The sequence below is a fragment of the Labrus mixtus genome, chromosome 17 (assembly GCF_963584025.1).
Source record: "Labrus mixtus chromosome 17, fLabMix1.1, whole genome shotgun sequence".
NCBI lineage: Eukaryota > Metazoa > Chordata > Actinopteri > Labriformes > Labridae > Labrus > Labrus mixtus.
In genome coordinates this window covers 8,821,803-8,848,182 of record NC_083628.1, presented here as the reverse complement: position 1 = coordinate 8,848,182, position 26,380 = coordinate 8,821,803, and the positions used below count along the sequence as shown (strand labels likewise).

Below are 26,380 nucleotides of genomic sequence, written 5' to 3'. Positions count from 1 at the left end.
GCATTGTTAGGGTAGAGGAAAAATATGTTTTTAATTTGCGTAGTCACTCGCATATAAAAACCCTTTGCAACTTTTATCAGAATAAAATAATTTATATTCTTTTGACATGAAAGCAGTGCTTGTGATTGTCAGACAGACTCTGTGTGCATTCATGAGCATTTAACACAATGTCCAAACTGAAAGGACTTTCTTGTCTCATCTTGCTTTTTCTTCACCCCACTGGAAAAGAAAGACTTCAACATCATGAACATTTGATTGAATAAAAAAAAAAAAAGTACAAGCACGAAGGCAAATAACAGTCATATTTACTGCAGGGTTTACACTCAGTGTAATAAAATGCTCATTTGGAATAGTTTTAAATCTTGTTTTATATAATTTATTGTAACTCCAAACAAAAATAATTTCTACAAAAAATATTCAAATAATGTCATATAATATTGATACGTGGATGATATCTTTTCTCTCTCACTTTTTAGGCTTCTGATAAGTTAAATTCTGATAAATTCTGCTTTCCTGAATACTGTGTGAAGATTAAATCTCGCTAAGTGTGGCAACAATCACTCATTCCTATAACAACCATAACAGTGACTAATTTTTTTATAATCTGCAATCCCTCTGGATATTATATAGTACGTATAATCTCAGCGACTGTTAGTGGGCACATTAGATACAATGACTGAAGATATAAGAAAAAGAAAAGAAAAAGAAAAGAATGCAGCAGAAGTAGAATAAATGTCAAATCAAGTCTCATCTTTAGAGAAGAAATGAAACCTGGTTAATATATGTAGGCCTCAGCAGCAGGATCAAAATCTCGCCTCCCGACCCGTCAGTCCGTCCGTCGTGTTGACATGTCTTAAACCGTCCACACACACACACACACACGTCGGCTGTCTGTCTTAACGGAGGCAAGATCTGTAACTTAACCAAGAAGAACGAAAAAGATAAAAGGTCCTTGTGATTAACAACAGCCATTCCCTTTGAAGTGAAACAGTGGTGATTTAAGTGTTTTCTTTATGCTTTTTGGTTTGATGCACATTGCTCCAGCTCAGGAATAAAGGGAACAGTGGTTGGTATGATTTTTTTTTTTCCCCCTTATGCCTGCATCTCTTTTCTCTGAGGTCACTCTTTTCTTTTTTTTTTCCAGTTTGTCCCTTCTTGCACCTGAGCACACACTGGTTATTGTAACAGTCCTGTGAGGTGTGTGTGTGTTTGTGTGTGTGTGTTTTGAAAAGGAGGCTTGGGCTAGTTAGTGTGAGTGTGTTTGGTTTTTTTTTTTCTTCTTTTTCTTGCGAGTGCAGCGGTGTCTGTTTCGTCGGGGTCCATGACTTTGGCGGCCCCATCCCGCTCACGTACACACACACGCACACACCCCGTGGTCAGAGGGGATTTATTTTTTTTTGTTGTTGTGTGCGTGTGTGGCTCAGTGGGGCGTTAACGTGGCCAGCAGGTGGGCTAGCAGAGTGCAGAGCAGCAGGTTGGCCGTGGGGGGATGCAGGGAAGAGGCGGCGTTGCAGTCTTTGCCCGCCTCGCAGCGGGGCTGTTGGCACAGTACCCCCTTAAACTCTGGAGGACAGATGCACTTCTGGTTCTGGTAGCAAGTTCCTCCGTTCTGGCACAGGAGCATCTCCTCATCGCAGACGTTCGCTGTGAGCGGAGATGAAAGCAGACAGAGAAACAGCAAAGGGAAAAGTAGAGGGGGGGAAAAAAAAAAGGGAGTGTGAGGGAATTGCAGAGGTAAGGAGAACACGAGAGAGGAGTTGGGAATAAAGAGGGCACAGCAAAGTGACGGAGTGACAGGCGGTAAAAGGAGAGTGGGGGAGTAAAGTGCACAAAGACGACAAAGATGTGTAGGAAAAAGGAAGACAGGTGGGGAGGATCAGGAGGGGCAATGTAAGAGGCATGAGGGGGAAACAGAGATACAGAGGGAGGGGAAGAATTCAGGGCAAAAAGAACAAAGTGGAAAAGGGAAGCAGGAGGAAGGAAAGAGGCAAGATAAATTCTCCAGTCTTTGCCTTAGGGAAGACAACAGGTAACACCTGCCTTTTTTTGTTTTTTCAGCCCTTTTCTCACTCTGTTTTCTTAGAGCCTGCACTTTCTCAGGATCAAGTCAGAATCATTGTCCCAGACGCAGCAGAAAATACACTGCATGTGTGTATTTGTTAGGTCATGATTAGAGGAGTATATAACATAATTACACTTTAAAAGTCATTATAGAGCAAGCTGCAATGCAAAAAGATACTTGACCCAAAAATCTACTAACAGAAAAAAAAAAAGCATCAGCCTTCTGTGACAAGAAATAATTACACACCCCAACTAGTTTTTTTTTTTATCACTCTGGATAATTGGCTTTGCTGTATTTGGAGTAAGATGTCAAATATTTAACATATTGTGCAACAATTTATGTCCCCATATTGTGATAAATAAACCCCTGGCTAAAAAGCAAGGCGCTCCAATGTGTTTGTGTGTGTGTGTGTGTGTGTGTGTGTGTAGTTGGAGAGGGTCTATGTGAGACTATGTGAGGCCCCCTGACTCGATGCTAGATGGTGGAGGAAGACGATTCCCTGTAATGGGGTTAAGCAGTGACAGGGTCATCAATTAAAAGAGCAGCTGATGCTGCTAATGAGGTACATGATCTATTCCCATGGGGGGGTAAAGAAAAAACATCAGGGTGATGCACAAGCTAAGTGGCACAGTCCACTCGTAAAGGTCCTAAAAGGCTACAAGGTGTATTTATTTATACATTTGTTCCATGAACTTACTAAAAGAAAAGATCTCCTACTCTACTGGTGGGTCAACTTTTTTCTTTTAAATGTACGAGCTTTGAAATATATTTTCTGGCAGATAATATCTGTTCACTACAGTACTCCTGAGGTACGAGAACCCTAAATTTGACAAAACATGGTGTTTCAGGACTCACAGTAACAGCCTTGTTTCCAGTAGTACCCGGGCAGACAGTCGTCACATTTGGCCCCCGTGGCTCCGTCTTTACACTGGCAGAAGCCTGTGCCGTTACAGCGGTCATGGACGGAACCCATCTGGTTGCAGTTGCACTCTGAAAGAAGTGGGGAGGTAGATGAAGTAGAGAAGGAGTCATTTAGGAATTACAGCCTCTTCTAATTTTGCGAGGGATTTGATCTAGATGTGACTTGAGCCCGTTGGAGGTATCTGCATTTGACCACAGCTATGCTTTGGTACTGAGACCTCTAAGGACTACAGGAGTGTGCAAGTAGAGGTGGAGTTTTTTCAAAGTATAGAGATGTGCCACGATGCTACACAAGTTCAGATAAGACATTTGGTCCTTTTCAGAAGGACTTATTATTATTCTCTTATTTTAGTTCAATCTTAGTTAATCTAAGTTTTTTCAAATAATTGAAACTAACAGAATATCGTACTTATGTGATGCTGTGTGAACTAAAAACTGTTGTAATTTACGGCACACTTTTTATTTTGCCGGCTCACAACTATTTATATAGCTCCAACATCATTTGTCAAGTCACAAAACACTGAGTCTTTTCCTAAACCCTCGATCTGTTTGAAGTATCAGTTAAACAGTCAAATGAAATGACAGGTGTCAGAAAGCACAATACATATATTAGACGTTGTTTGGGAAACTAATCCTATCTTAAAAGGAATTCAGGCTCTTTTGATGGCAGTATATATGCTTTCAAAGGCAGGTAGAAGAAGTGAAGGGAACGTGGTGGTGCCTTTTGCAGTCGAGGGAGACGCAGAAGTGTTTTTGTTGTGCTGCATAATTAAACGAATAGAAATGCAGTATGTTGGAGTCTTATAATTTACACAGCCTTTCAAACAACACAAACATCCAATCACAGTAGCTTGTTGATGACATGCTCAAACATCTGTTTGTCCAATTAAAATCTTAAATTAATACTGAGCTTAATGTCAAAGCAGTTAAAAAAAAAGGTTTACCTCTCTAGGGTTCACCTCCTTTTACACAAGATGACTCTAAACTATCGCAATTTGTTATTACATCAATTTCTCTCATTTCTTCCAGGAATGATCATTACCAATAAATATAATAAGGAAGCTGACTAATCAGCGATAGCTGGTTGCAGATCCCCGTCCCATCTAGGGGCAAAAATAAATTGCAGTGCTGCATATCGTCTGCCAGCAGATGATCGACCGATGCTTTTTCTTGATTTTGTTGTAAGCTGATATCGTCTACTTGAACAAAAATCCAAAATAGAGAATTTTCTATGAAACTTATCATTGAATATTAATCAAATCTAACAAGCCAAGAGGTCCAGATTACACAACCACAGCAATGCAGATGGCTGTTTGTGTTTGTGGGTCATGTGCATTAATACTGACTCTTGCATGTGAGCCAATGAATGTCCGTGTCTATGGCGGATGTGTATCTGTGTAGACTGTGTGTGCAGCAGATGCTTTAGTGTTTGGGAGGAGCTGGTGTGATCTGATTTCTTTTGCCATGCTCCATGTACCAGGATTCTGGCAGAGGAGCTAATGGGGCCTTATTTGTGCTGACTCCAAGGCCTGGCCCTGTGTGCGCCACAACCACTGTGAGTTTTTACCCTCCGACCCCCTGCAGTCCACCTACAGATGGATCCAAATCAACACCAGATTTTGGCTCCACGGATGTGCAAACAGAGTGACCTCTTATTATGGTTTGACCTTATTAAGACTGAGTTTAAAAAGAGCAAAGACTTTACATAAAATAGTGTGTTACTGTCCAAAAGATGCACGAGTATTTACACACAGTACATCTAGAAAAACTGTTGAATGTTTGTTTTTGTCTTGGCTCTGAACACTTGAATACTGGATAAGAAATGAGGGTTTATAAGTGTTGAATTTCAGCTCTGAGGGTGCTTGAGGGTATACAAGGCAAGCTGTGCAGGACTTTTAAACCTTTTTATACTTAAAGTACATACCCCAAGAATAAGGACAATGAAGTGGAAAAGCAATGTGATGATGCTGACAGATCAGGGGAGTCAGATGGGCGTTGTGTCACGCTCTCCTTTGGTCCATAATTTTGACAAGAAGCCCTAAAAACCTGCTGGAGTTGGGTCTTGATTTTTGAATGATTGAATAGGCATGTGGTGTTACAGACTGTAGAGATACTAAAAAAATAATTCAGCATCTCTTAACTTGAGCAACGATCTCTTTTACTCAAAGATTGTAAAGGCTGTTATTCTTTAAAATTGTGAAGGAAAATGGATTGTTTCTTGAGTTCAAACTACAGTTATTGTGATACTAATTCTGTTAGCCTTTTGGAGTTTCAATGAAATGACCATCCCTGAAACAAACTGAGATGAAGATAGCAGTAAAGTGTCCCAGGTGAGCATCCAAAGAGAAATTTACCTAATAATAGTGTTGTAGTGCTCAAAATCGGTCTCTTTGAGGGTCTTGTTTATAATAATATAGATTAAAACAGATTTAAAGCTTTTTTTGAACATGTATCTAAATATACCCATTTACTTGTTGTTCCCTTGTTGTACTGTAACAAGGAATAAATAGAAGGAACTACAATTCCTCCGCTGTTCAGCTGATGTGGGGAAAAACCCTCAACCTGAATCTGCTTTATAATCTAAGTCACTGTTTGTTTTCTATTTCTGTTTGCTGGAGCCAACACAACACAATGTTTCATAGAAGTTTTAGAGCAGCATGGTTGAAAGAATATTCAATGAAAAAAGTTTTTTTTTTTTTTTTTTGCAAGTCTTTTCTACGCTATATTCTTCTGGCACATTCACTTGGAAAAAACTAAGTCTGTGTCAATGGAGACTGCTTTTGGAATTTTAAAAACAACAAGACCTAAAGTATCTTCTTCCCAGATATTCACTCACTCAACACAAACCCCACCTGCATCCTCTCACACACACACACACACACACACACACACACACACACACACACACACACACACACACACACACACTGTCCCCCCTCCATGCACTCTCTCTGCCCCCACCACTCTCCACACTTCTCCTGCACACTGACCGATGCAGACGCCCTCATCATCCAGCTCGGCAGAGGCGTTGCGGAAGTATCCCAGCCTGCAGTGTTGGCAGTTCTGGCCCCTGGTGTTGTGCTTGCAGCTGACGCACGTGACGATGTTCAGGTAGTCGATGTAGCTGCAGCGGTTGGAGTGGCCGTAGCACTCACAGTCTAAAAGAAAAAGACAGATTTTAGATTCTAGGGGAGGCCTGTTAAGAGTTGAAGTCAATACGTTAGAACTCTGAATCGGATTTGTTTAAGGATTCTCCCAGGATTCCTCAGTGACAGCAGGAAATGATTAACGACCCGCACTAGCAGATACATCTGGAAGTTTCAGTTTCAGATGTCAGTGCACAAATGAATGACTCTGAACGGATTTTATGACTCGCCTTTCTGACTCTATATTGGTTCAATAAAGACAAACCACTCCCTCCCCATTCCTACACTCACAGTTGCTGAGTCTGCTTCGCTGGGCTGCACTGATTACTGATGGGAATTCCACTATCCTGTGTGTGTGTGTGTGTGTGCCTGTTTGTGTGTATGTGAACAGGCGTGTGAGTACAGGCATGTTAATTGTGTCTGGGAATTTCACTGCATTACCGGATGAGTAGATTATAAGCTACAGAATCATAACCGAGGGAGTTTGAGGTGAGTGCTACGGTATAGTAAACGTTTTCTGACTGCACCTGGTGCCACGGAATCACTGTGACCCTGCTTAACCTTCCGTTGCCTCTACTCTCTTTTACGCCATCTCTTCCTCATTTCCCACAGTCTTGTGTTCGTAAAACCCTGCACAATTGCAGCTCTTAATTCAATTTTGTCTTTGTATTTCCTGAATTATCCGAGAGGATTTGATTGCACGCTCGTACGCTTGACAAATTAAGCCCTCTTCCAAATTTTACACCCTAAAACCAAAGCCAAAAAAAAAAAAAAACTGCTGTGGAGAATGCTGCAACACCTCTCTTTTATTATTTCCTCACAGTGAGAGAAATGTTGTAATTTTCCGTATGATCTTCATTTTGCAAAGGGGTGTAGCGAGAGATGGAGGGGTGTTGCCCCACTTTCTTGCTACATTTATCTCGGTGCGGCTTGGTACCTAATTAAGGTTTTATTAAGCTTTAGAAGTTGGCTGCAATAGTGCGCTGCAAGGCATCACTGTCCTCTAAAGAGGCGTTTACCAGGCATGTTTATGCAAATACACATTTAAATGCACATTAAAAAGTCGGAGTTTAGCTGTTTAATCAGCCGTCACATTATTATTTTATTATTGTTTGGTTGATGATGCCAGCTGAAATATTAATGAGCAGGTTTAAAGGAAGCCAGCACGAGGAGTCCCATAAAGTGCCTCTCTCAGCACTGAGGGAAGTGTGCTAGCAGAGAGGGAAGAAGTGCCTAATTAAATATAAATGGCCAATTACTCTACCGACTAGAAGAGGCAATGGGACATTGTTCCACAAATTAACGTTACGAGTCAAGATGCTGCTTTATTGGTGTTTATCAATTGTGAATTGTTAACAGTGACCGACAGAAAGAGCCGTGTGCATTCAAGTGTCTGAGAGGTGGAAAGAAAAAAAATAATATTCTGCTAACAAGCTTCCTCTTTAAAATCAGTATAAACAACTATGTCAAGGTAGGCAATTGTTTGATGGTTAAATATGAATTTAAAGCACACTTACCTTAATCATGAACATAAAGACACAAAAACCACCAAAGAGTGACAGATGCATTGGGAAGGAATGAAAAACATGCAATGAAAGGAATTTTTCCACAGGTTTCCACTCTACAAACATCATCCAAATGACAGAAAGAGCTTAAAATCCACTGATCTGAAGCAAAGAATCCAAAAGGATTTAGCTAAGCTCAAGTCTCCTGCTGGTATCTTTAGACTGCATGCTGCTCATTTTGGTCTCTTACCTTTGAAATCATCGTATATGAGCCCAAACAACTGTCTGGCCTGAGGCTCTCCTGAGGTCAAGTACTTCAGAAGCCCTTGAGGGATGAAGGAATCCTTGTTTAAGACTTGTCAACCACATCTTTCATCATGCTACAGATGTCTACAGAACCTTACCTTCACACAGCTGGAGCAGGTGTAGTCTATAGGTTACTATCAGGACTACAGAGGGGTTGTATAAATTAGATGGGGAGGATTCCCACTAGATTCTACCTGACAGAAGGGGGTTGCTTTGTTCTGTAAAGCTGACATAATCTTCAGCTAGTGCAGTGTTTCTTAACTGGTTGGAAAGAATCCAAAAGTCAAACTCAAGGTCTTTGACAAGAACTACTAATATGCTGAACTGAACTCAGTGTTTTCAAGTCTACCCTGACTGCTCATTATTAGATTCATTATTTATATCTTGGACTGGGTGGCATGATTTAAAAAAAGGTTTCAAGATTATTCCACATTCTCTTCAAAATACTCAAAAAAGTGTAAATAGAACGGTCATTCTCATCCTGGGAAACCACTGTCGGTCAACTACATGGGAAATCTGGTATGATCAATATTTCTTCTCGAGCTTTCGAGCTTTCTTTTTCAAGGTTAACCATCAGCCTCAATTTTTATCCCACCATGGAAAAAAGGCCTTAAAGTGGTGTAGAAACTATAAAAGCTCAAACATCTACAAATCCACAGGAACTGGGCAAACTTAGGGCCAAAACCGATTTTGAGTTGCAGTCCAAAGCTTGTGAACTGTGATTTATCCATCCTGCTGAGAAAGTATTCTTCCTAATTCAAAATGTTTTTAAAAACTGTTACCAAAAATGACTGTGGGAAAGTGATTCTTAAGATAGTCCCACTTAGCTAGACTCCACACACAGCCCTGTACCACCACAATAGTCTTTGGTGCCCTTAAGCCAAAGACAAAAAGTGACACGAGGGAACAGGCTTTTGTACAACATTTGCATTTGGGAAGGCAAGAGCAAGCTATAAAAATGGTTGAATCCCAAAAACGAAATCAACCCCAAAACTGAAAGCAGGATGGGACTTCGTCTGGAAATAAGATGGCATTCTGATATGAACAGTGTACATTTTGTGACTCACATACTACCTCTGAATGCACTTAAAAAGTGGATTTAAATTGAAGACTCTCTCAATAGAAGTATATCGACCTATTGTACTTTAGAGCCTTAGGTGAATTAAGGGAATAATAGAACGTGAGTTTGAAGAATGAACCATGCAATTGATGACTCGTCTGTGGGCTCACAAGGATTCAAATTACCACATTAAGTGGAGCTATAAATGCAATACTGTGTTAACTATTAACCTCATGCTGATGAACTTTTGGTCCCGATGTGCAACCAGTTATGAATCACCTGGCTATTATACCAAACTCTACCTTGCTTGTTATCGTCTTCTTTCTCCTCTTTCTCTTCTTCCTCCTTCTTTACAAATGTCCGATTCAACTCATGATGACCTCCATCCAATTCAAGTAAATTCACTCTGTGATGGTAGTGGATGTGGTGGTGCAGGTGCACTAGAGAGAAGCAACAACTCGCAAATCAATCTGTATCGATGATGTGCAGATAATCTTTTTTTTACCCAACTACTAACCTAACAAGACAACAACATCCATGGATGGTGAGACACCAATGCTTACATTGATCTAATTCACATATTCCAATGTATCCTAATGTAATGAGTATTAAAGCTATGTGAAATGTTCTGAAAGATGTGTTGAGTTTAAGTTGTTGAAAGTTGATCAGGCAAGACAAATTCGTTGTCATTCAAACAAATATGGTGCTACTGTACTGTTGGTAGAATACTAAGATTGAGCCTATACAGCATATGTTGACTGACAGGTATTCCTGTTGTTAAAGATACATTTAGATACCCTTTGGGTTTTTCACTGTGCGTTGCCAAGAAAGACTTTATCTCTACCCTATTCACGACACAACATGTTATCTAGAGTATATTTACTGTACTTTACAAGACCATACAGCCATTGTAAGAGATACCTCTCTTTTCAGCATCCCCGTGCCCAGATGGGATTCTGTGACCAGGACTCCCATGTTGCACAACATGATGGACTGAAACACCACAATCATCACTGACATTGCAAAAATGAACTACATTTTATGAGAAGATTTCCGCCACTTCATGTCAACAAGATACCTTTGTGCTCGTTTCCTGGTGTCATTTTAATGCCATGACTCTCAAGTATATCTTTCTCAATATCGTCGGAGACTGAAAAACCAAAAGCATCATTGTCAGAAAAAGCAAAACAACACAGGAGAAAACTTAAAATGCTTCCTTCCCAGCAATCTAATTTGTAATTTTTTCTCGGCCCTTCCAACCTTTTTTCCTTGTCTCTAAAAATAGACTTCTAATGAAACGAAATTAAGATTTTATAGCACTAGTTTACCCACAGGCTACAGTGCAGTTGAACAGATAAACAGAAAGAGGAATTAAGATACATGTCTGATGTTTGTGTCCCATTTTTCAGCGAGTTGGCAAATTTAGCTTGTGATGAAAGTTCATCAACTAAATATTGACTGAAACACAACTGCATCTACAAAGAAATTGTTGCCACTATCAAATACCTTTTCTCTCATGGCCATGCACAGAGGTTGTCTTTTTGTGGCCAAGAGTTTCAGGTACTTGTCCCTCAGGTTTTGGGGGGACTGAAACACAACAACATCAATATAAGAAGACATCATTTGGATGCATTTTGACATTTTTATGCTTCAAGGCGGGTGTTTTTAACATTTAGTCTGTTAAAGTGGTAAAAGTTTGTGCATCACTACATGTAAATTACACTACAGTACATTAAAGCAACAATATGTAAGTTTTCCATTTTTGTAGTTTTAAAGTCGATTTAATAGTTCAATAACTTTCAACAGGCAGAAAGGCAGCCACCCCATTTCCACAGAGTGCGCCATTCACCCGTTTACAGCACTATGTAACTTTGGCAATGGGCTGCGGTTATCTCACAAGATATGCATGGCTTTACAGCATTAGTTCACACAACGGCCTTCAGCTAAAAAGAAGCCAGTTCGCCCGTCTCAGTACTTTAAGAAGAGGGAAAGAGAAAGTGGCCGAGATTGGACTAGATTGGACAGGTTTTACACGTTGGTGAGAGCTTGGCGAAACAGTAGACTGCAAGCCCGACACCTGGCTATGGTGCTGTTTGATGGGTGAGTAATGTGAATATACTTCACATGCCAACAGTTTGCAAACTGTAAACTTTAGACACTAGCAGATTCATTTTTCTGGTCCGCTGTGGCTCCGTTGGTAGAGTTGTCGCCTCTCAATCGGAAGGTCGAGGGTTCTATCCCCAGCTGAGCAACATGTCCGATGTGTCCTTGGGCAAGACACTTAACCCTGCATTGCTCCCGTTGCTTCGATGGCGGTGTATGAATGGATTAGTGTTGTACTTACTCTCTGATGTACGTCGCTTTGGATAAAAGCGTCTGCTAAGTGAATTGTAGAATTGTAGAATGCCAGTAATATAATGTAACTTGTCGGTCGACATGGATCGTTGGCTTATCACGTGTTTGCATGCTTCGACAAAGAGGCTATGAGACATTCTGATTGTCAAAAAGTACATTTAGTCTGTAACAGGGAGGCGTAACAGAACTTTTATGACAGCGCACCAAATCACACCAGAACTTCCTACATATTGTTGCTTTAAACTACAAACATATGAACCAGTGTTTCCCCTACCATTATATTAGGGGGGCGGCCCGCCTAACGCATGAACACCAAGATTCCTTCAAGTGTTTTTGTCACCGTGTCAGCGTGTGTCCCACCCCTCCCACCCCCCCTAAAGCTGTAAACCTAGGGGAAACACTGCATGAACACTTCTGTAAGATGTACCTTGCACTTCTGGGTTTTGTTCTCCAGGCTCATTTCCTTCGGGTTCAGATAAGGTTGTTGTGTTACGACCAGGAGTCCCAAGTCCTTCAGACGTTTGGGAAACTGACAAACAATATTTCTCATAAGCTGATTGTAGTGTTAGTACTGAATTAAGATACGGCTAACTAGCTCATATCGACCCAAAGGCTGTCATGACACTTAAAGGACACATTTTTCATGTATTTTAAAAACCACAAGATCATTTCTAAATTACCTTTAGTCTCAACTTGTATTTCTTCCTCCAGTATTTCCTTTATGATTTCAGACGGGGATGAAGTTTTATGGACTTGACTCTCATGTCCCTGTCCCTCAGACGTATAGGAAACTGACATACAACATTTTTTGTAAATAGAGTATGCTGAAATATTCATGATTTTCTTTCTCTTTTTTTGGTGGCAACTTTTCAAATCTGAAATAAAAGGTGATCTAATCTACCACGTATTTCAAACAAAAAGTCTGAAACTACCTTTCGTCTCAGCAGTTCTCTCTGCTCTGTGCGCGGTTGAGGTCTTGTGGCCATGAGTCACATGGACGTTCCCCTCAGGTTTATTGGAAACTAAAACACCAAATTATCATATATCATAGTATATTTTTGTTGTTCAAAGGGGTAATTTCTGGAAAAATTCAAGGTGAGAGTTTCTCTGCACCATTGATCTAAAGGTTAACTACATTAAGGGATAGCTGTGACTACATTGGGATAAGGATTTACCTTTTTGCTCCTCGTCCTCCCTTTTCTCTCTGTGCTCTGGTGAGGTTGACGTAAGTTGCTTATGAATCTCATGAACATGGTGCTGGACTGAAAACGTTATCATTGACAAAACAAACGACACGGGTCATTTTATTATCTTTCTTCTGTTATTGAAGCTTAAAATATGCTAATATATATATAACTTTATATTTGACTACCTTAACTACGATACTACATTAACTTAAGTACTACTACTTAGTATAAAAAATACCTGTCCCTTCTTTTTGCTCCTTGTGCACCGGTGTTATTTTGTGGCCATGGGTCTGATGTACATGATTAGAGACTGAAAAAAATTAATTAAGATAAAAAGTTAAGGCAGATTTCTTCTGTTTTTAATATCCCAGAGATACATTATTTCTTCAGGAGTTGCCAAGTTTAATTTTGGTTTACACTTCTAAATATCTGCATAAAATGCAAACTACAATATATATATATAAAAAAACATTATTATATATTACATTATTACACTCTCTGTCTCTACATGTATAATATACCTTCCTCCATAATTTCTGTCTTCTCTTCCTTCTCCACTTCTTTTTCTTCCTTCTCCACTTGCTTTGCGTCATTCTCCTCTTCCTTTTCTTTCACCTCCTTTTTCTCTTTCTCCTCCTCTTTCTCAGGATCAACCTTCTCCTCCCCTTTCTCTAATGGCGTTGTTGTTTTGGCGCCATGAGTCCCATGAATGTGTCCCTCAAAGTTTTGCGAGTCTGTCATACCATAATCATCATTGTCAAAATGAACAAAGGGAACATAGTTTATGTTCACGTTTTTCACATCCTCCATATACTTTCCTATAACTTGTTATTTCTAAGCATCGCAGTCTGTATCTGTGATTCAGCCTCCAACCTTCAGTAATCAACATTTTAGTGTTTTATTAACTTATCCTATATCCTGCTTTGAGCTTCAGTCTATGTCTGGTAGAAAAAAAATCAACCAAGGATTTGTGGCAAAGTGTAATATTCCTGGACAATATTTTATTTGTCATGTTTCAAAGCAATAAATGCGCATATTTCCCCCCCAAGTAAAAACCAGTGAATGCAAATATCAAGTATTATAACAACCATCTAAGACTGCAGTATATGAATACAAGGTCTTAAGGGATTCGAGATAAACAGCTGGTGGTCCTAATTCTCCAGAGAGACGCTTTTAAATCATCGCAGAAGAAGAGGCCAAAACAAGATGATGTAATTAAATGAGAGCCGGTGAAACCAAAGTAAAAATATGCATAAAAACGTGAAGTCCTCAGTGGAGGGACTAATAGTGAAAATGTTCTCAGGTTTCAAAGGCTGATTTAACACAATACAATTTTATGAACTGAATGTTTTACTACATCACAAGTCAACTACAGTATATCTAACTATGACTTGACCTACACCACATACAAAAAAACACATACCTGTCTTCTCAGGTTGTCTTCCTTTCACCTCAACCTGCTCGTTCTCTTTTTCCACCCCATGCCCTGATGGTTTGTGACCAAGTGTCCCATGTCCATGTCCCTCAAAATGATGGGAGACTAAAATACCACTAGTGTCAATTACATATTGGACAAAAGTATTTTATAAAACTATTGCTACCAATACAAAAAAAGAGATACCTTTCTTTTCAGTTTCTCTGTCCTCCTCCTTCCTTCCCTCCCTGTTTTCAGTTGAGGTTTTGTGACCAGGAGGCTCATGAAGGGGCGCCTCAAAAATGTGGGTGGCTGACAAACCCCAAACGAAAATCATCATAAGCAAAACCGACGACAATTAGAAACACAGAATGCCAGGTTTTTCTGCCAATAAAAAAAGCGTACTACTGCATACTCCCTTCACTACAGGTGAACTACATAAAGCCACTGCCTTCACTACTGTACATTTCAGGATATACCTTTACGCTCCTCCTCGCCCTTTTTCTGCACATGCTCAGACGAGGTTGCTTTGTGGCCAGGAGTCACATGAACGGGCCCCTGAGATGTGTGGGAAACTGAAAAACACATTTATGAATGAAATCACAAAAAAAAAAAATGGTGGCTTCCTTGACACAAAAATGTAAAACCCTTTAAATATCCATCTTTTCCTTTTTTTGCCATTTCACTAAAGTCTCGGTAAACAGAGTTTAGATTTAGCCTTATCGGTTTATAACTTAATCAATTGCATTTGATATGTTTCTAACAATATTTCTTGCGTAAACTGTACATAAGAAATGATACAGTCTCTGGGCGTAAGGACATTCTTTAGAGCCTTTGGTGAAGCCAGCGGTTATTCAGCGCCAAGATTTCCCTTTTCATGTACTGTTGTATGTTTGCAGTCAAGCTAGCAACTTAACACACGAGAAAGGGTTTGAGTTGAAAAACATCTACGACCAGATTGTTATCTGCACTTGAAAGCAGATGTTTGTTTTTAGAGATAACCATGACGCTAAATCTTCTTTAAATGATGAATGGGGTCCTGGATTGCATTGCAGCAATTGCGTTCTCCTTCTTTTGCCCTCCATACAGACTAGTTTGATGTGTACAGCCAATGCCTGCTGAATCACCAAGGGGTTATACTACTTGAACAATAAATGTACACCAGAACGCTTGGGACACCAAAAATCATTTCGCTCTCCCCCACAGATGATGTATTTATTGTGCCAAAAACTTAGTTGCCTGATTAACAACTTCTATCCTGGTTTCATTCCAGCCCCCTAGGTGGCAACAATAAACCTCTGAGCCAGTAAACCAACCTTAAAAAAAACGAAAAGAGGAGATGAACCATTTTGTTCAACATAACACTGAGAAACAAGTCAAAAGATGTAGACACGTTTCCCCAAAAAGTCACTTCCTGATCTTGGGAAGGATTTGAGCCTGACGTTTTGCTTCCCTTCAAGGAGACATAACTCCCAAATCTCGGTAAAGTTTTCCAAAACTTGATTCTGCAGCTCTGGGTTTTTCTGCACACCATGTGAACTTCCATCTCTCGTTTTGTAGATTCATCTTGCAAGATGAATCTACAAACACTACTACCAAATTTAACCAAGATACCTTTGCTTTCAGTTTTTTCTTCCTCCTTCTCCTCCACCACTTCCTCCTCTTCCTCTTCTTTCGCCTTCTCCTCCTCGTCTTCCTTTTCCGCCTCCTCCTCCTCCTCATTTTCATCATCTTCCTCCTCCTCCTCCTCCTCCTCCTTTTCCTCTTCCTTTTCTTCCTCCCTTTCCACCCAATGCTCAGTTGAGGCTTTGTGACCATGAGTCCTGTGCATTTGTCCCTCAAAAATATTGGGAACTAAAAAAACACACAATCTTTATTAATATTGAAAGCTAAAATTATTGCACACTCGGCTATTTCTGGTTGTCAGGTTCTCATTTTACACTATGGGTGTAGCTTATATGGAAATGTATCTACTGCATATTTAACACTATACAACAACACAACAGTAAGGACATTGGAGGGCACTACTTCTACTACATACTAAAGAGATAACTTTCCCCTCACTGCCTTGTTCTCTTTGCTCTATATGCATTCAAGCTTTATTTAGGTCTACTACACATCTGCACAATGGGGAACCTCTACACTATACCAACATTACACCTTATTTACCCGTCTCCTCTTTCTTTTCTTCCCCGTTCTCAGACGAGCTTGTTGTTTTGTGGCCATGAGTCTGATGTACGTGTCCTTGAGGCTTGTAAGAGACTGTTCCACCACGATTATTGTAAAAAAAAGAAGGAAAATGTATATACAGGTCTCCTGTTAGCAGCTTTTAGTTTTAAAAGCTCAATTTTTTTCCTTCAACTTACAGAGTTCTATTGATTTTTCCACCACTACAACTAAGTACAGTTGACTTTAACCACTACAGTACAAACAAAAACAATACCTGTCCTGTGAGCTTCTCTTTCCTCCTCCTTCCTTTCCTCTCTGTTCTCAGATAAGGTTTTGTGGCCGTGACTCTCATGTGGCGGTCCTTCAGATTTGTACCCAACTGAAACACCACAATTGTCATTGACATAACTAGCAAAAAAAAACGTCTCCCACTCTAAATTATACATGCTCTTTTGTCAGCACGCCACCCTGAAGAATAAATTCACTTTTGCTTCATCCTTATTCCAGTTTTTCATTTCATGCCCTTCAGCTCCAGTCTCAGATAGAAAATATGACACCCATCCTGTTGGTGCTAAAATTATGTTGTTGCTGGGTCGCTTGACTGACAGACTCATATCCATGAAAAGATAAATTTAGATACTGTTCTATTGTTGTTTTTTGAGGTTTAGGCTGCCAGTGATCTGTCATGTTTAACTCATTATAGAAGTTTATTTACTGCATATTTAATGCATCAGAACACCACAGTATATTAATCTAAAGTCACCGAATACACATGGCAGACGTTTTGCTCTCATGTACTTCTTGGGTCCGTTTGAAAGTAAAATTGTAATACAGTGTTTCATATTGTCATTTAAACACAATAACCTCTTGCCTGATTGAACAGCAACTTAGAATGCAATTTGTTAATCAAAGGCTGTGTCTGAAATCACACACTCATTCACAGAACCCTACGTAGGAAGCTCTCTGTAGTAGTGGAATGTATAGTGAGCTCAGCGGCCCAATAAAAACACCATCGTACGATGATACTCAGCCAATCACCAGACACGGGTTATTACGCGATTGCTTTTGAGCAGTCAAGACGTGCTTCAATCAAGCCAGTCAGCGATCAAATAAAACAGCGTACATTTCAGTGACAAACTATTATACTGAGCCTTTTCTGTTTTACAAAATAAGTTAATATTAGAAATACATATCCAAAATTATTCTTAAATTGATCTTAATAAAATAATTGACAATTTTCTGAGCCACAACTTATTTAATTGTGCTTAAAAAACTATGGTCTGGTTCCTTTCATCATCACAAGGAACATCTAGCGTTGCTCCATTGAGTGTGCTTTACTCTTTATTTAAACATCTTAAACATTTTTATTTTAAATGCGCCAATACATTAACAGTTTAGTGTTTCTGTATTCATGCTGCTCGCACGCCTCTCATTCATTGGCAATGAGAGAAGTCAAATGTCCCTCGCCAATGTTTTGCACCACAATGGCTGGTGGTATTACTTGGTTATTGACCATTAGTTTCACACTGCTTTTCACAATGCATTGTGGGATACCATGCCTTACCTATAAAGGGTACATGTAGTCTCTCTCATAATTCCTACAGCTCTACAAAATGGGGGGGGGGGGGGGGGGAGTCCTGAGGGACAGCCCATATTTCAAGATAATACACTTCAAGTAACTCATTGGCTAATTTTAGCATCACTCTCTAGCTAACAGTACTGTTGAATAGTGTTGTGCTAAACATTAGGTCTAATTTCTGAGTTAACAGGGATGTTGGCTAGCGAGCAAACAATAAAGCTAGCTAGCTAACAGTAAATTGATAGCAGTAATGTCAGCGAAGAGTTAGTAGAGTGTTATTGTTAGTTGTGGCTAATGAGTTGTCGAAAGATTTAGATTTTACAAGCTAACATTGCTGTTAGCTAGCTTACGTTTCCTTTAGCTGGGGATTTATAGCTTTCATATTTTGACCTGATCAAATGGTAATCTTAGCTAGGAAATGGTTTACCAGGTACTTAAGCTGTTGTTTCAAATCATCTATTGTTACAATATGGTAAATGCACACTGCTATAAAGTACCTGTGATTTCTGCTATTCTTTCATTATCTTCCTCCTCCTCCACTTCCTCTCTTTCCTCCCAGTGCTGCCGTTGTACAGGTGCCCGGCCATGATTCTCTGGTACATGTTCCTCAGAGTTATGAAAGACTGAACACAAAATCATCATCATGTGAGGTAGCCTATAACACATGCCCCCCCCCCACCCCCCAACCCTCAGAAACCTGACTGGTAAGAACTTGATAATTAGGCTGATCCTGCAGTGGGTAAAGATTACTGATATCATCTGCCCTCGTCTTCCTCTGAGACCTTGTTTTCCTTCTTCTCTTTCTTTCTTTTCTCTGTCAGATAGTGGATTGCCCCTGCAGGGGCCTCAGCCCTGGGCTTGGGAAAAAAAGCTGTGAAAGTCAGAGAGGCTTGAGAAACTCCTTCATCACTACACTTTTAGCCTGGGTGTGAAAAAAAAATGACATGCACTTCCTTTTATCTGAATGTCATGGAATTTTCTGACTGGCACTTGTTCTTACTTGCCTTAGTGGTTTTCTTTCTTTGTTCTGGTAAAAAGATGACGGTCTACTCCTATTTTTGTCTCAGTGTTTGCCCAAAAATATTCACTCTCATAATATATTCTTTATTATTACAATGACATATTGTCATTGGTTTACTTCCTTCTGTTTTGATCAAACGTTCTCTCTCGTGCAACACTTACACAAAACAGCACAAATCCATGAAGGTACCAGGGATAACTTAGCAAAAGCAATGCTGCTTTTACTGCATTTTTAATTGCCTCTTGCTAAAAATTTCCCCTTATTTCTCTCTTTCTGTGTATGTATCACTTTCCCAGAGGGCTTTATACCATTCCCAGCATCCTTTGCTCTATGTTTTTAGGGCTAGAGTGAGCACAAATGAAAGCAGAGAGATGTGAAACTAGTTCAGTTTATGGATCATCTGCCCTCCTCCTCCTTTTACCTTTCCATTCACTGCAACACAAGCATGATTCAATAAATCAAAACACTGCAGAGACGATAATGACAAAAAAAACAAACAGATAACCAATCACATGATGCGACCACACCGTGCACATCATTGAGGGACTAATGATCACCGGACCACAGGAGAGTACAGGGCTGCACGCTTCCATCTGTGTTTCCCCTTGAGGTGTTTTTTGTGCAGGCGTTGTACGTCTCCAGTTGTTCTTTTTCCTTCCGAGAGGGGCATCCTGCAAGCATCCTGCTCCCCTGTGGAGCGTCCCCCTCCAGGCAACCTCCCTCCCGCCCACTCACTCCCCTTCATCCCCCCCCCCCCCCCCCCCCCCCTCCTCCCTTGGGCTCCGGTGAGACAGGGCGCCAGCAGCTGTTCTCACCGCACCCTGAACCATTTCACACAACTGGCGTCGAGCCATCGTTACATCTCATCAAAGTAACCCCTGTTTAACGCTGCTCATGTCCGACTCACGGCCCCACTATACCTACTCGCGCACACATCAGTCACGGCTTCACACACACTAGATTCAGAAAAAAAAAAACCTCTCTTGTGGGAGTGCAGCATTCTGAATCACAGTTGTTTCAAAGGCCGATGTATCACAGCAGTAAGCATAAATGCATTTAATCTCAGTAACCCTTGCTGCCTCGAGGGCCGGAGCGATTAGAACAGTTGTTGGCATCAATCTCAATCAGATCAGCCACAAACTGACCTGACATCAGACGCAGGCCGTCTGAGCAAAAGGGTTACCGCTTTCTCTGCTAGAAGAAGGCACATCACTCTTTGGGCCAAAGCCGCTTTCAGACAATCCTAAACGAATTTTGAAAAATCCACTTCCTTCACAGGCATAAAGGTTACAGATATTCTCCTCGCTAATATCAAACATGCAAACTCTACGACAAAAATATACTTTTTATTAATAGTTAAAATAATTGTATACTTTGTTAATCCTTCAGGGGAAATTCTGGTCTTACGCTCTGTTATTGAGAAACATGCTTCTCCAACACATAGGCCCCAATTAGACACATGCACAAAAGGGACCTATTAGCATGTATTTATGGAGACATGTCAGAATGGAGCTGCTACACACTGCTACTCAGGGAGCGCACCAGAGCTGTTTGGGGTTCAGTGCCTTGCTCAAGGGCACCTTGGGGGAGTACTCGGGAAGTGACCTGGCAGCTTTCTAGAAACCAGACTAACTTCCATACTTGAACACCGGTACTTGAACCAGCGACCCTCTTGTTCCTTACCCAGCGACACCCCCCCAAGTCGCATACCTTCAACTTCACATTAGCTTGTATAATCTCACGTGATCTCAGGAGAAGCAGATGTAAACAAAACTAAGACTGATCACAAGGTGCTGCAGTTTCGAAGGCGGAGGACTTAAACATCTTGGACATACAAATGCTTCAGTGAGAAATGTTCGTTTTCTGTCAGCAGAAGTAAGCTAGCTGTTGTTAGTGCCTGAGGCTAAAATGTTTACCATTGCTTGGAAACCCCCTTCAGCATTTGTATCTCCTTCTTGTTCTTTTTGGCAAATGAGGCTGCTGTTCAGGAAGCATCATCCATATTCTAAATCCTTAATTTAAACAAGTTTGATTTTATTCGGCTGGTCTTGTTAGCTGTTTCCAATCATTTTTACCAACAAAGTTTCTTCAAACATCCGGTGTGGAAATTAGGTATATTTCAGCGCTAAGCTTCTACATTCAACACCCGTCCTTAGTCCTAATTCTGTCTCTCTTGTTATCGGGTCTTTACGTCACTCTGATCCCGTTGCTGATGCTCCACAATCCTCTCAGTGCCTCTGAATGATGCAAAGACAATGTCAACTGAAGTCAGACTTTTAAAACCTTCCCCTGCTGGTCTTTTTTTTTTTTGTATCACTCTCTCTGCTGCTCTCAAAACAGCCTAACTCACTCAAACATTAACTAGATTTCACTGCCTCTACCTAAATCCAATAAGCTTCAATGACATGTGATATGATGCTGAACAACATACGATTATGCTAATGACTTTCACCTCCTGGAAAATCGGCCATTTCCACATTTTTCCACATCATAAAATCATCACAATGGCTAGAAAGGAAAATAATGGACTTGTTTTAAATAAGATTATTCTATGGTCCTGCTGCTACTACTACTAGATGTGCCTTACCTCCTCTCTCACTTTCCCTCGACTCTGAGTGTTTCCCCTCAGTTTCAGACATGCTTGTATGACGGTGAACAGGAGTCAGGGGATGTAGGATGGACTCGATTGTGATCGAATGGAGATGATGATGAACAGAGTGATGCGTGGGCTCCTCTGGGACCGACAGATGTGGAGGGTCGGTAATTGTTATAGAAGGTTTGAACTCGTCTGGTGTCTTGAACTCTTCTGTTAGATAGAATACTGAAGGAGGGAAAACTTGTGCTGTAACATGAAAAGTGTCTGATGGAAACTAGCTTTCTTTATAACTATGTAGCCTTGTTTTAGTGTGATTCAGGGCTGCTGCTTCAGTCTTTTTACCTCATGTGTTTTTTACAGAAGTTTGGTGCTAATGTCCTCTGGCACTCGCACAATAGACTGAATACAGGTCATATACATTTTTCTCAAACTTAGTTTCGTAACGCTGGTTTATCTTCAAAACTACTTTTCTTTGGAAGTTTCTTTTGTTCCATTTTGGGTTCATTTTTGGGGCTTCAAGGCCTTTGTTAGAGAGGAGGACAGTGGATAATGTAGGAAACTGGGATGAGGGATTGGAGAACAACATGCCGCAAAGAGCCAAAGGTCGAAGTTGAACCCAGGCTGCCCCCCTCAACGATTATAGCTTCTTGAGTTTTATTGGTAAATTAAATGCGTGTTTTCATTTGCAGAAGGCAAGGTGACGTCAATACTGAAGCTTTTCTAGCCGAACAATACTGCACCGACTCTTGCCCCAAATGTGCAATATGTCAGCGCCCCTCACAGGAGTATTTTGGCTTCATCTTTTGACATCTCCCCTGACCAGTAAGCCATTTACCACCTTAAATTGAGAATTTCCTGCTTGAATCAATGAAAAAGCTAAAATGCCAAAGTATTTATCAGCTTTTTAACATTGTAGGAAGACGTTTCACCTTTTTTTAATGTCACAGTGGCCGCTTTAAAAAGTCATCTTCAAACAACCAATCAGCTTGGATCAACTAGACTTAGAACTAAATTTAGGGGGTGAAGGTTTTGGTGCATTCATGTGGTGTCGGAAAGTCGGAAAAGAATTAGGTGCCCGACTTCTTGACTTGATGTCAGAATCGTCATCAAATTGGGGACAAAATATGTTTTGTTAATGTTAACATACTTTTTATTAATTCATCAACTTTTTGCTCAAATATAACTTTTAAAAGTTACATTTCACTGTTCATCTTCATAGCATCAACTCTTTTTTTGTGCTGTTGTTACAACATTCAGACTTTCCGACCGGTAATCACGTGAACACACTGAACTGAACTCGGAAACTTGGACCACCCGAGCGGCACATGAATGCAGCATTTGGCTCAGTCAGGCAGGAGACCATTGCACGGAGGCGAAGTGCTTAATGCGTCACTCAGAGGTTTAACTTCAACTCTCAGCTCTTTCAGGCATGTCGGCCCCGCTCTCTAGTCCCTCTTATTTTACGATCTCTCTCCAGCTGTATTATCTTATCAAGGGAAGGGCCAAAAATGTAACCTACAAAATAATAACAATGATAATAATGAAAATGACAAGTAATAATAAGCTCATTTTGGAGGAGGTATCGTCCAAATTAGTCAGGTGCACAAAAGATAAACTGTTTAGTGTATTTAAGTGAAGCACTGGATTGTTGTCAACAAATACTTCATTGTTACATTTTGAAGGTTTTCTTATTGAAATATTGGGAACTGTAATTGTAATCGTCCACCACATAATTAGACAAAAGTGTTGACAAAAGTGCTTCATTATCTACCACATAAACATGAAACATAAATGTGAAAAAAAATATATATATAAGTCGAACATAATTCAAAGGGCCCCATAGTGCACCAGTTGAGGCTTAGACAAAGGGTTGATGGGTAACATGTTGTCTGTTTGTGCGCTTGTGTGTCTGCTGGATTCTGCTGGTTGAGCTTTGGGTGTCTGTTCAGTTGCATCAGAAGCATGAAGACAGGGGATGTAAATGCAAAGAGGAATGAGCGTGCTAAGACATTAGCATAGGAGATGCTGCCTCAGATTGTTTATACAAAGAAAGCCCAGCCTACATCGACTCACACACAAGCGAGCGCAGCGACACACACACACACACACACACACACACACACACACACACACACACACAGACACACACACACACACGCACACACACGCGCACACAGAAGTGAGAATGCACAACGAGAGTGTGATTTCACACTGCTGAGATCGGCTTAACTCCAAATGTTTTCCACAACCCTTTCAGCGCTGGAGAATTGTGTTTTTTTGTTTCTTTAAAACACAGTGACTGCTCGAGGTGTGACTATTGTTAATATGGTTGTAAAATGAAATCGCGCACTGTTTGTCAGAGTGTACTGCTCGTGTCTTACACTTGCAATGCTGTGTGCGGATGTGTGCATATGTGTTTTCAGACACTCAATTTTGTTATCTCAAAATCTGAGAGATAAAACATCATGGGAATCTCATTTACATCAGCCCTGAATCAATTAGGTACCTATAAATAGAGTGAGGCACAATGCTACAACGCAAGGGCTAAGACACAATATGAAGATATGAAACTACTGGTACAAGTCTCCCTGTTTAAACTGTTATTATCTCCTGGATTATTATCATACTTTCGAATAATCTAAAAGGGTTTCATACCAACATTTGTATTTAACACTAATTTAATTATTGTGTCTTTTATTTGGCCTTTAGGCTGCAAGAGTCTTATTTCTGAGGTTTTTGAGTCAATGCACCTTGCAAAATGCCTCACACTTTAGCAGCATGCAAAGTAGCCGTCAGTTTCATTAAAGAATGGGAAGATCTGTTTCAAATGGCCGTAAAAAAGTCTAAAAGCAGTATGTCTTTGGAAATTGTTTAGCCATATCAAAAGAAATTGAGCCTGTTTTCTGACTAGTCTGAATATCACTTTCCGCTAAATCAACAGGGAAATGAGTCAAAAGGAACATCCCTATTCCTATTAATATGTACGTCTTTCATAATGTTATCTGGCATTCTGGTCTATTTTAGTGTGCTTCTACTTCAGACCAGAGATTTGGGCTTTTCTTCTGTTTGTGTAATCCACTATTAATGCGCTGCAAACTGTTAGGTACATGGTTTGGATGCATCACACAGAGCGGACTGTAAACTGAGACACATGTCACGTACATAAACTGAGGTCCTTACTTCCAATTTTTAACATGCACCTGAAAACAGAATATTATCTGTGTATGCCACATGTTCAGTTTGAAATGCTTGATAGTGAATGGGACTTATTTTGGAATTTAAAAAAAATTGGGGTAGGGGAATGAGTATGCCTGTTAACATTATCTGCGTGTTGCACTTAAAAATGATATCTTGATTTAAGCCATTAGAGGAATAATACAGTTACTACATTAACTGGTAAAACTAACTACATCACAGCTGCCTTGTAATCCTTTTTTTTTTTTTTTTTGGGGCAAATTGCGTGTCAGAAAACCCCTTCCACATCCACATGACTGCATAGAAATGTAGTTGAAATCCCTCTGTTCCCTGAAGGACAGTGAGTAGTCCACCTCTGGAGTAAAGTACATATTTTTTATGAAAGCAGACAGTTGAAAAGCAGACATGGAGAAACCGTCAAGCAGGCACAGAAAGCGGAAACTGGAAGGCTTTAATCTTGGTGCTAGCGAGGGATTTGGGGTCCGGTTTCCCCCCGAGTAAGCTCTACATAATGAATAAAAGCAAAAAGTTTACATAACTTGAACTATCATTCTGGTATATTTGAGTGTAATCAGACTGCAAGCATGACTAAACTGACCATTCTACCTAGTTTCCAAGTGCCTACCTTCACTTAGATCAAAATCAAGAGGGTGTAGAGGGCTGTATTGTGAGTTTCCAGCCTCTGACACAGGGCTTCTTGCGGCAACAAACTCTGTATGTGAAAGTGAAAGATACAAAAAAAAAAAGGGTGGGGGGGGGGGGGGGGGGGGTGAGGTATTAGAGTCATTTTCAGGCATGTAACAGCGCCATCACTTTCACATACGATGCATCCATCTAATCTGATCCGTTACATAATCCTGTGACATGTGCCCGTCAGTCTGTGCAGATGGACTGCCCCATGACACACAAACAAGCACACGCACATACGCACACAAACACACACACACACACACACAAATTACAGCTACGCCTATCTGTGTTCTTCCATTTGTATATAATGAGATTATTTGTCAGAAGCATTAATACAGCCTGAGAAATGATACAATAATGTCTAATGCTACCTGTCAGTCTCAGCATTCCCTTCATTCATTACGACAGAGTTGGACATCGATTTAACTCCACTGTAATGACGCCATTGAGATTCAGATCCAGTTAACGTTTTGCCAGAACTGCTAATGCGGACGGACGGAGTGACAGCATGAATGTTTTTAATATGACGCATGATATTTCAGACATGATTCAGTCAAAGTGCAAGTTCAGTTTTTTTTATGGGAATGCAGGGATTTTGATTAACAGGCGCGAGGATTCTGCACAGATGTGATTGCGGTTAATCTAATGTAGTACCACTGCAGTGTGCGAGTTTACTGTCGGCTACATGTGTGCCTGCTTGTACTTTATCTGTATTCAGGGTCTTCTGCAGCCCTGGGATCTGCCTCTGAATGCAAAGATGAAGTAGGGTCATGCAAGGTCATGGTGGCTGCCTGGTAGATGTATGACTAGGTTTTAGGATTTGGTTTCGCTGACCTCCTCTCCCCCCTCCCTCTCTCCGCCAAACGCCCATCTGTTCAGCCGTCCAATCAGCTGCTGCCTCTGTGGATCAGACTCCCTTGCCAATAGATCACTAATCCTCATCTGAGCATGCTCGGTGGTTTAACTGGGGCAGGGACATGACAAAAGGGGCGCAACTACTATGACATGCTGTGCGAGCTGTAAGTCTGATGATGTTTGCGAGGATTCATGTGCTTCATCTGCACACACACTTACAATCTTATCATAGATCTTAGTGGAAAAATCCCGCAATACATACCCAAGCTTGGATTAGCATTTGTAAGGTTCCTGGAAAAGTAATAATACCACAAATATG

At 40.5% G+C, this 26,380-nt stretch overlaps 1 protein-coding gene across 2 annotated transcripts in view; it reads right to left on the bottom strand.

The window, feature by feature from the left end:
- Window positions 1-360: 360 nt before the first annotated feature.
- Window positions 361-26,380, bottom strand: part of ntng2b (netrin g2b) — a 78,775-nt gene continuing 52,755 nt past the window's right edge. Inside the window, exons 7-29 of one of the 2 annotated variants that reach the window (XM_061060868.1) lie at window positions 25,142-25,228; window positions 21,313-21,546; window positions 18,202-18,327; window positions 16,400-16,504; window positions 16,126-16,218; window positions 15,571-15,810; window positions 14,436-14,531; window positions 14,164-14,268; window positions 13,966-14,082; window positions 13,064-13,276; window positions 12,781-12,852; window positions 12,531-12,617; window positions 12,288-12,377; window positions 12,036-12,146; window positions 11,783-11,884; window positions 10,507-10,587; window positions 10,079-10,150; window positions 9,922-9,993; window positions 9,303-9,440; window positions 7,885-7,959; window positions 5,974-6,141; window positions 2,918-3,052; window positions 361-1,644 (exon numbers count right to left, since the gene is read on the bottom strand). In XM_061060868.1, the coding sequence (XP_060916851.1) occupies window positions 1,421-1,644; window positions 2,918-3,052; window positions 5,974-6,141; window positions 7,885-7,959; window positions 9,303-9,440; window positions 9,922-9,993; window positions 10,079-10,150; window positions 10,507-10,587; window positions 11,783-11,884; window positions 12,036-12,146; window positions 12,288-12,377; window positions 12,531-12,617; window positions 12,781-12,852; window positions 13,064-13,276; window positions 13,966-14,082; window positions 14,164-14,268; window positions 14,436-14,531; window positions 15,571-15,810; window positions 16,126-16,218; window positions 16,400-16,504; window positions 18,202-18,327; window positions 21,313-21,546; window positions 25,142-25,228 (2,843 nt within the window). In that variant the 3' untranslated portion in view covers window positions 361-1,420. The remainder of the gene's footprint in view (window positions 1,645-2,917; window positions 3,053-5,973; window positions 6,142-7,884; window positions 7,960-9,302; window positions 9,441-9,921; window positions 9,994-10,078; window positions 10,151-10,506; window positions 10,588-11,782; window positions 11,885-12,035; window positions 12,147-12,287; window positions 12,378-12,530; window positions 12,618-12,780; window positions 12,853-13,063; window positions 13,277-13,965; window positions 14,083-14,163; window positions 14,269-14,435; window positions 14,532-15,570; window positions 15,811-16,125; window positions 16,219-16,399; window positions 16,505-18,201; window positions 18,328-21,312; window positions 21,547-25,141; window positions 25,229-26,380) is intronic. The other variant, XM_061060869.1, reaches the window with a different exon arrangement.